At 45.4% G+C, this 9,490-nt stretch overlaps 2 protein-coding genes across 2 annotated transcripts in view; one reads left to right on the top strand and one right to left on the bottom strand.

Annotated features, from left to right (window-relative positions):
- The window catches only part of LOC122543043 (mitoferrin-1-like), an 84,195-nt gene extending 80,175 nt beyond the window's left edge, over positions 1 to 4,020 (top strand). Inside the window, exon 5 of the mRNA XM_043681239.1 lies at positions 3,733 to 4,020. Within this exon, the coding sequence (XP_043537174.1) occupies positions 3,733 to 3,761 (29 nt within the window). The 3' untranslated portion in view covers positions 3,762 to 4,020. The remainder of the gene's footprint in view (positions 1 to 3,732) is intronic.
- Positions 1 to 7,882, bottom strand: part of stc1 (stanniocalcin 1) — a 13,749-nt gene extending 5,867 nt beyond the window's left edge. The window contains exons 1-2 of the mRNA XM_043681241.1: positions 7,474 to 7,882; positions 1,642 to 1,784 (exon numbers count right to left, since the gene is read on the bottom strand). Coding sequence (XP_043537176.1) covers positions 1,642 to 1,784; positions 7,474 to 7,606 — 276 coding nt within the window. The 5' untranslated portion in view covers positions 7,607 to 7,882. The remainder of the gene's footprint in view (positions 1 to 1,641; positions 1,785 to 7,473) is intronic.
- Between the last annotated feature and the right edge of the window lie 1,608 nt (positions 7,883 to 9,490).

The following is a 9,490-nucleotide window of genomic DNA, read 5'->3' as shown; positions in this document are numbered from 1 at the left end:
TCAGGGACCTCGAAGTGAAGGAGCCATTGGGAAGTGGTGACCATAATACAATAAGCTTCAATCTGCAATTTGAGAGGGAGAGGATACAATCGGAAGTGACAATATTTCTGTTGAATAAAGGGAACTACAGAGCTATGAGGGAGGAGCTGGCCAAAATTCAATGGTGCAATACCTAGGAGGGATGACAGTGGAAGGACAATGGCAGATATTTCTGTGTATAATGCAGAAGATGCAGGATCAGTTCATTCCAAAAAGGAAGAATGGGAGGCATGGGTGGGTGGCTGATGAGGGAAGTTAAGAAGCATATAAAGTTAAAAGAGAAAGAGTATAACATCGCAAAGATAAGTGGGAAAACGGAGGACTGGGAAGCTTTTAAAGAACAGAGGATTTTTAAGAAGGAAATACGCAGAGAAAAAAAATGAGGTACGAAGATAAACTGGCCAAAAATATAAAGGAGGATAGTAAAAGCTTTTTTAGGTATGTGAAAGGCAAAAAAATAGTGAAGACTAAAATTGGGCCCTTGAAGACAGAAACAGGGGAATATATTACGGGGAACAAAGAAATGGCAGAATGGCCTATTCCTGCACCTATTGTCTATTGAAAGGAATCATTTCCCACAAGATTCAAATCAAAAGCTTCAAGAACAGCAAGGTTTGTTTGTGTTCCAAATTCCTTCCTTCCTGTTAACTTACGTTGAGAAATAGGTTTTACTCAACTGGAATTCGAAGGTTATGGGGAAAAGGCAGGAAAGTGAAGCTGACGATGTCAGCTCAGACACAATTTCATCGAATGGTACAGCAGACTCAGTGGGCTGCTTCTGCTCCTATCAAAGAGCTACATTTAAACTATGTGTAGGGCTGTGAGGTACGGATGGGGTTTTGCCTTCAGTGCCTGAGTGTTGGGCACCAGCTGAGAGGACAATCTCAGAGAAAGGATGAGATTCCCAATGGAACCTACTAGACCTCTTTTCCAATGGCAGGGAGCAGGGAAACAACACCTCCCAAATTCGGCACTCTGCACTGAGCTCAAATAATGGTCAAGATGTTGAAAAACTTCAAGGAAGGTTTGTGTTTATACAGTGCCTTTTAGTCAAACAATCTAACAGCTAATGGAACACTTGTGAAATGTTGTAATGCAGGAAAGTGGACAGCCAATTTGGATCCAGCAAGCTCGCAGCAATATTAGCGAGATAATGCACAAATCTAGTGTTTCAGTGATGTTGGCTGACGGATGTATACATGGCCAAGACACTGAAGGTGACCTCATTCAGAACAAGGCCAAGAGATATCCTAATGGGACGTTAGACATTGTCTTGGTTTAAATCATCATCTAAAAGATGGCATCTCGGACAGTGCAGCATTCCCTCAGAACTGCACTGCAGTGTCAACCTGGACTTTTGTCCGCAGTCCATGGAGTGGGACTTGAATGAACAAACCTCTGACCCCAGGGGAAAGTGCTCTGTAGTGAACCACAGCGGATATCTCACCACTCTGTGGGCTCACATAGGGTTAAGATTAGAGTGGTGCTGGAAAAGCACAGCAGGTCAGGCAGCATCTGAAGAGCAGGAAAATAGACATTCTGGGCAAAAGCCCTTCATCAGGAATCACATAGGGTTACGTCAACTCATCCCTGCCCCCTTACCTGAGTGTCAAACTTGGCAGCGCTGAACAGGAAGGACCTACATATATCGTACATTCCATCAGTGTCACAGGTTGAATTCTCCAGACAGGCAAATGCACCACAGCCCACATGGAGTGCATTGTTCAAGCACCGGATTATCTCAGCTACAGGGAAAAAGAAGAGACTGGAAGTTAACATGGGAAGATGATCAGAGTTGCTGACTCTCCTGGGCTTTTTAGAAATGGGTGATTGAGCTCCACAAGTTATCAACTTGGAACCCAGTTTGCTTGAAGCAATGTCCAGGAGACTGTTGGAAACTCCAGAACATTCTAAGGCACATTGGCAAACCTCCTCCATTGTGAGGGATAGAAACTAGGAGCAGGAAGAAGCTGTTCAATGTGATCATGTCTGGTCCTCTGTATGTGCCATATTCCTCCTTTCTCCCCATACCTCCCCAGCTTCCTGTGGTGGGGAATTCCACTGCCTCACCACTCTGAGTGAAGAAATGTTCCCTCATCTCAGTCTGAAATGGTCTACCCCATATCCCCCTGAGGCTGTACGTCCCCTGGTTATAGACCCCCACCTACCCAGGGGAACCATCCTTCCTGCATTGAGTCTGTCCAGCCCTGTTAGAGTTGGACAGACAGTCAGATCCCCTTCCATCCTTCTGCACTCACGTGAATACAGGCCCAGTCGGCTCAATCTGTCATTTAAAATTCAACAGGGAGCAGAGAGGTAAAATACCTAAGGGAAGTATACGGCTGGATTTGTTAATTATGTTACTCCCCGCCCCACCGAGTCCCCCAATTACAATGATACTTTCATAACAAGGCAGCTGAACAATCCTTGCTTCAATCCCAATTTTCCTTGGCTGCATCTCTGCGCCACACATACTGGCAGCTGGCAGAACACAGGCGGAGTCGGAAGGCCAGCGAATGGGAACATTGTGGGTGTACCTGTGTTTGTGTGTGTGTGCCTGTGTGATTGTATGTGTCTGTGTGTACATGTAAATGTGGGGATGGTCAGGACAGAACTGTAGAATGTTTCACCACTTATCCCACTATCTGATGGGACCGAAGATGGGAGTGAAGACTGATAAGTTTTCTTCCACTTGTTGACTTGAAACATTAAGGACCAGAGATAATCTCAGCATTTGAGGTAGGCTTAAGATATTCAGTCTTTAATCTGAACTGTTAGAACTCAAACTGAGCTTTTAACAGGTTAATCTATGGAAGGGTGGATAACTTGAAATCAGTCAGAGAACATTTGCAATTATTTGTGAATTTCAAGATGGAGATCGATCTTTTAATGCCCCTTTCTTTCAAGAAAGTGTTCACCATTTATGAAAGAATCTATGATGGGCACATGATATTTGATCAAGTGTAACTCCAGTACTGTCAAGTTGGGTCAGTTATTTTACCAAGAGTAGTTTGTAATCCATCAGACAGTAACCTGCCACTGATGAAAAGACAGTATTCTTTCATAACCATTTTTATAGCTAGATAGGGTCACTCAAAGCTCGAGTGCTCTTCATTCGACAAGTCAGAGGCCAGGATGAAGTGCCTGGCTTTATTACTTCCTCAACAAGTGTTTTTGCTCAGGTCCCTCAGATTCGGAATCTCATGTTGATCAAGTTCTGTTCCATTGCCATGTATGATGCCAGCAGTGTGACAGGGTATGTTATTTTAATTCCAGCCAGTCTCTCAGGATGGTACTGGGACAAATGGCCAGGATGCACAGTATATGGGAACAGCAATACGTAGCACAATTAACAGGCCCCTGTTCTGAAAAGGCGATGGAGAATCAAAAGTAAAATAGAAAAGTATTATTCGAGGATGTGAAGTCACACTTATAAAACCAGGGAAACCAGGAGAGTGCATGCAGGTCTGAGAGGTAGACTGTAGATATTCTGGCTCTGGTATCTTGTGTTACTGGAAGTTTCATATGTCTGAAGGTAAAGAAATGGTGGTGAATGTGAAAGCTAAGGTGTGACACACAGGAATCACAAAGATGAATCCTGCCACTTGTTGACATGTTTTTTCTAAATCTGTTGGTTAATTAGATCCATATGCAGTTCTAATCAGTGTTTACTTTTATTGATTCATCCTGCAGAGTCTCAAAGGGAAGTGCCAAGCCTGTAATTATATCTTCCTGCCAGTGGAGACACTACAGCATACATAGAGAGAGAGAGAGAGACAGACAGACAGACAACAGCATGACAGGTTTACATGGGCGGTTGGCCTCTGAGCCAGGAGGCCTGGGTTCAAGTCCCACCTACTCCAGAGGTATGTCGTCACGTTTCGGAACAGATTGATGACAAGATATCCACAGAGGCAGTTGGCACCATAAACGTGCACCGCAACAATTCTAAAGCATGAAGGACTGACGAGGTGCAGTGTTAAGATGGGGACTTAATCATATCCACTTACCTTAATGTGAATTAGAATTAGCTTTATTGTCACATGTAGTCATATGAGTATAGTGTAAAGTTATGGTGCCATCTTAGGTACCAAGGTACCTAGGTACAGATTCTTAAGTACCAATTCTAAAGGAAAAGTAATTTGAAAAATAAAGAAATCAAGAAGTCCTGTATTAAGTCTTAGGTACAAAAGTACAAAATCACAGGAATAGATTAGAAAAAAAATCAAGAAATGAAAAGTTCAGAATAACAGTCCTTCCAACTTAGCCTCCAGACTGTGCTGGGCCTCACCTGGAGGCTCTTGAGGTAGATCCTTCATGTGAAATCCACCCCCTCTCTAACCTAACACCTGTAGACAACAGTTAGTCTTAACATGAGAAGAAGATCACTGTAGTCAGGCCTGTGCAGTTTCACCCACAGCTTTCTGGAAAACGTGGAAGGTGGACAATCTGTGTTGAAACACAATGGGGTTCAGAGTTCAGCTGACCCTCTCTCCTGTCTATCTGTTTCCATCAAAGTGACCAAGCTTGGAAGTTAACCACCTTGTTCACACGTTCCTGCCCCGCTTACCCAGTAGGGCATGAATGTGTGAACAAGGTTGTTGTAAACATGAAAATATAATAGATTTTCCTGTAAGTTTTCATAACTGCCACTGTCCAAAGACTTTTACTGACACTTGTGCATAATGACATGAAAGCCTGATGAGGTGCAAGTGAAATCCTCATTGTGTATCAATTTCCTGTGTACATTGAAGGTTATGACAGACAGAGAGCTTGTTGATGAGCAGGGGAAACAAAGGGGAACACAGAAAATGCAGGAAAGCAGACAGAAGGAGTGTTGTTTGATCAGTCATTATCTGAGAGCATGGTGGAGAAGGTTAAGGGCCTGAATGCTCAAGTTATCATGGATTACCTGTCTTGACAATGGAAAAACACAGGTCCTCTGGTTCCCCCCTGACAGAAATCAGCTTATGAAGAAGACTGTTTGTTCACACATATTGATGAGGACAGCATTGTGTTAGTCAGTCTGGTATATCAAGTTGCAGAGAAGGAAGAGTTCCCACCCAGTAAATGAAATCACCATGCTGAAAATCTATGAAAGGCTGAGAGGTGACTGGAAGGCCCAAGTCTGATCTGAGATGCAGTTGCATGGTCTGACATGAGCTGGGGAAAGTCTCCTACTCTGCTGCTGCAGCTATAAACCACCAGAAACCTCCTATCTCCCTTTTCCTCTGCGAACTAAAACAATCTTCTGATTGGCAGGATGTCCAGCTTCTACTGAGCAAAACTCAAGTGTAACAAAAACATTTTAAAAATCCTCTGTGCATGCTCCCACTTGTGCAGTCACCGTTATGCATCTTGTGTGTGTAAGGTTGCTGTGACAACTACATTCAAGTGTTAAGAAAAAAATAGACTTTTTTTTCAAACTTGTGGAAGAGTACCTGTTCTGAGGGTCACAGCAATGAAGGGGTTACAGCACTTCTTCTGAGCACATTTCTTCCTTCAGTCAGTGGAGAAGGCTGAATCCCCTTCTATCTCTCCCCTGTGCAAAGCCCATGAAAGATGAAAGAACACACAAGTGGCAAATTGCCCGCAATGGAATCTGCGATGTAATTTAGGCTGTTGTTCCTTGCTATTGCTATTCGCACGTCAACTCTCCTTATCCAAACCATTGCAGTCCACTCCTCACACAACGTCAAAACAGCATACAGTTTCTACAAGGTCCCGATTGCAATCCACCCCCGAATAATTTCCAGTGAATGACATGAGGATTGAAGTGCAGTGACTGACTGCTGCTTGTCATCCAATAAAACCATTTCTGCACAGCAAGCTTCCACAAACTGTGAAATTAGATCAATGAACTCATCTCGGCTGTTTTGCCTGGTGTTTAGTGAGGGATAAATACTCACCAGAAAATGGGGACAGCTGCCAATGTCTTCTGAGCACAGCATCAGGGGATCACTCTCTCTATCTTCTCCCTGACCTCTTTCCCTAGCAGCACCAGCTGCGACAACAGGCGTGGTCTCGGGTTAACGTCTGGTTGTGAAGCTGATATCTCCAGCAGTGCAGGACTCCCCAGTCCTGGAGTTTCAGATGAGATTCCATGTGGAAGTCGCTGAGGTGCCCTCTCATTAACAAGCTAAAGTGAGCATGGCCCTCACCATGATGACTACATACCGATTAGACTTCATCCTGTCCTAGAGCAGCTGCAGGAGCAGCACCGCTGTGATCCACTGCAGTGCTACTGAAAGCACCATATTCAAAAATGTTTGCTTTGGCTCTCAGGCAGCACCAAAGGAACATTTTGCAGGAAGGATCTTGTCGAAGGAGAGCTCATCCTCCAGTGCCCCCAAACTGGGGCAATACTTTAGGACAGCATTTGATGTCATTTCTCAGACAACTCACAGTCAGGCACTGTGTGGCCTTGACTGGACTTCTCAAATATCAATTCTGATCACTTTCTCTCTGCACCTTTTCTGCAGCTGTAACACTGCTTTGTATTCTGTGCTCTGGTCTGCTACCCTGATGTGCACTTTGTACCATACAATCTGCCTGGGGAGCACCCAAAACAACACTTTTCACTTTATCTTGGTGAAGTCACAACAATCAAATCAGTCTTAAGAAGCAGCCACACTGCACTGTCCAGCAACACAAAACAGAACCACACCTCTAGGACACAACTGAGATGCAAGGAGCAAGTTTGAATTTTGCTCTCTAGATTTTTCTCGTGAACAGTCTGACAAAATTTTCAACTGTCAGTGCACATTACACACACACACATATATTTACAGACTCTCACATAGAGAGACAGATACACACATATAATCACTGACAGACACAGACAAACAGATGCAGGCATACACACACATACACAGAGGCACTTTCATACAGACTCACCCACACCGGCACAGAAACACACAGACTGATTCACACATGCACATGTGTCTTGGTGGTGCAGAAGACAAGTTCCAGTGTCCTAATGCTGTTCGCCAGACTCAGTATAGCTCTATGCCCCTTTTCTGCATCTGTTTCTGCATCCCTTTCAAACACAAACACACAGTCTGCAGTGTCAAACAGCTTGGAGCAGGTGATCCCTTGGACGATTCCGCCCCCCCTGAAAAGTCACTATTTTAAAGGAATGAAGCGTCAAGAGACAACATGCTGCGGCAGGAGGAAGCACTTTCGCGCTGAGAAAGCTCCCAGTTTGAAAATCCTCTCTGCTCTGGGTTCAGTTGGGAGGCAATGATGAGCCGAGTTTCTGTGCTCCGGACCGTGAACCAAGTCCTTCCCCGATTAGCCTGCTCCAGATGCAGAGCAACTGAAACAGATGCAGAAAAGGGGCATAGAGCTACAGGACTGAGCAGAAATAGCTGCAGCTGAAGGCTGGAAACTGCAAGTTCCAGGGGGAGGAAGAAAGGGAGTAACCAAGTTTACCTGAATTTTGTGCAGTCAGTCTCATCCTCCTAGATGTCAGTGAGGTGTTCTTCTCCTCCATGAGCGAGGCCAGTTCATCAGCAGTTGTCCATGCACCGAGCAGAACAGCGAGGAGAGCCAGCCTGGGAAGCATTGCTGCAAAAGATTGCTCACCTTTCTCCTGTCTCTCTCTCTATTACTGCCGGCTAAGGGTAGACCTGCAACACCATGTGTGTAGAAGTGTGTATGTGAGACATACTCCGCGCTGCATATTTATACAAGTGTTATCCCGGGGAAAATCTTGTAGCAATCGGAAGCTGAGTACCAGCTACCCAATGACAGGCATCTTCCCGGAACTGTCCACTCAGAATGCGCGGAATGACTGACCTGGAGTCAGTAACGCAAGCGCTCAACCCACTGACATAGAGAGAGAGACACACACATAGAGATTGTGAGTTAGCCCTCTCCCTGAGCTCATTCCCTCTGATCAGGGATGCAAGATGAGGCGCCCGGACTTCCTGACACAATCTGACCGGGGTCTATCACATTGCACTGGAATTGACACTTCTGCTTCTCCCGCTCACCACACACACAGGGAGTTGGGAACGTTGGAACAAAGAGCTGAGAGTGCAGCGTTCCTGTGTGTGTGTGAGAGAGAGATGTGAGGTGATGCATGTGAGCAGGAAAAACAAAGCAAGCAAATGCATGCTGAGCACCAGGACCCTGGGAAGCACCAAGACTCAGAGCGAGCAAATTATTGCAGGTGCTGGAATCTGGACTGAAACCAACAACTGCTGAAGATTACAGAGGGTCAGGCAGCATCCATGGAGAGAGAGCACGCTCATGTTTCCAGTAGAGATGACTCTTCATCAGGGCTGAAGTGAGAGGTGCATTAGTGGGGGTGGGAGGGATGTTTGGAATGCTGGGAGAGAGAGGATCTTGATAGTTCAAAGATTGATCAGAGGGACCTTGATGTGCAAGCACACCTATCCCTTAGAGTAGCAGGACAGGTCAATGAAGTGGTTAAAGAGGCATTTGGGACACTGAGGCGTAGGGTTTAAGAGCAGGGAGTTAATGTTGGAACGGTGGAACTCGAGTGCTGTGTACAGTTGTGGAAAGTGATGAAGGGGATAAACAGCGGAGGCAGTAAGAAAGTTTTCCCCTTGGTGGAGGGATCAGTGACCAGGGGGCATAGATTGAAGGGTCGATTTAGGAAGTTTCCAGGAAATGTGATGAAGATCTTTTTCATCCAGGGGGTGATGGGAGTCTGAAACCTCTTGCCTGTCAGGGTGGGAGAGGCAGAAACCATTGTAACATTGTGGAAGTATTGAGATCTGCACTTATGGTGCCAAGGATAAAAGACAATGGACCAAGTGCTGGTAAATTGAATGAGAATAGTGAGGTGGTTGTTTTGGACCAGCAAGACTCAATGGGCCGAAGGACATTTTTCTATGCTGTAAACCTCTATGACGCTGTGACTCGTGTGTGTATGTGTGAGTATGCATGTGCATGCACAAATGAAAGAGAGGGAGAGCAAGAGACATAGAGCAGGTAATTCTATGAGTCCAGCCTGACTTCTCTCAGACTCTTGGCTCCTTGATGGGGTCAGATTGCAAACATTTACATCTCACCTTGCACCCTGACCCAAAGCAGATCCCCAGTAAGATTTGGATGGGATCCTTTGGACCGATCTAAGAATAGAAGCTACCTCAGTCAGGCTGTGGCCATCGTGATTCCCTGCTGTCATTCCCCCTTCACCCTCAGTGGCCACACTGCCATCCCTCATCTTAGAATCACTGCATTGCTCATTCCGAGCTGCACTGTGTCATTCCGAGCATCACAGTTCAACTCTCCCCCACCTGACCCCTCAGAGTGCTCAGAGTTTGTAACCATTTGACAGACACTGTTTTGGGAAGGTTGTAATAAAGGCTCTAATAGCTGGTTAATGTGGAACCAGCTGAATGGTGTCCGTTTCCCACTCACCCACACCTATCACTGAGATTATCTGCCCTCTCAAGAGGCTCAGAAAGCCACTGAG

This window comes from Chiloscyllium plagiosum, chromosome 42 (assembly GCF_004010195.1).
Source record: "Chiloscyllium plagiosum isolate BGI_BamShark_2017 chromosome 42, ASM401019v2, whole genome shotgun sequence".
NCBI classification, from domain to species: domain Eukaryota; kingdom Metazoa; phylum Chordata; class Chondrichthyes; order Orectolobiformes; family Hemiscylliidae; genus Chiloscyllium; species Chiloscyllium plagiosum.
Note: the sequence above shows the minus strand (reverse complement) of the source record. Positions and strands in the feature narration are given on the sequence as shown.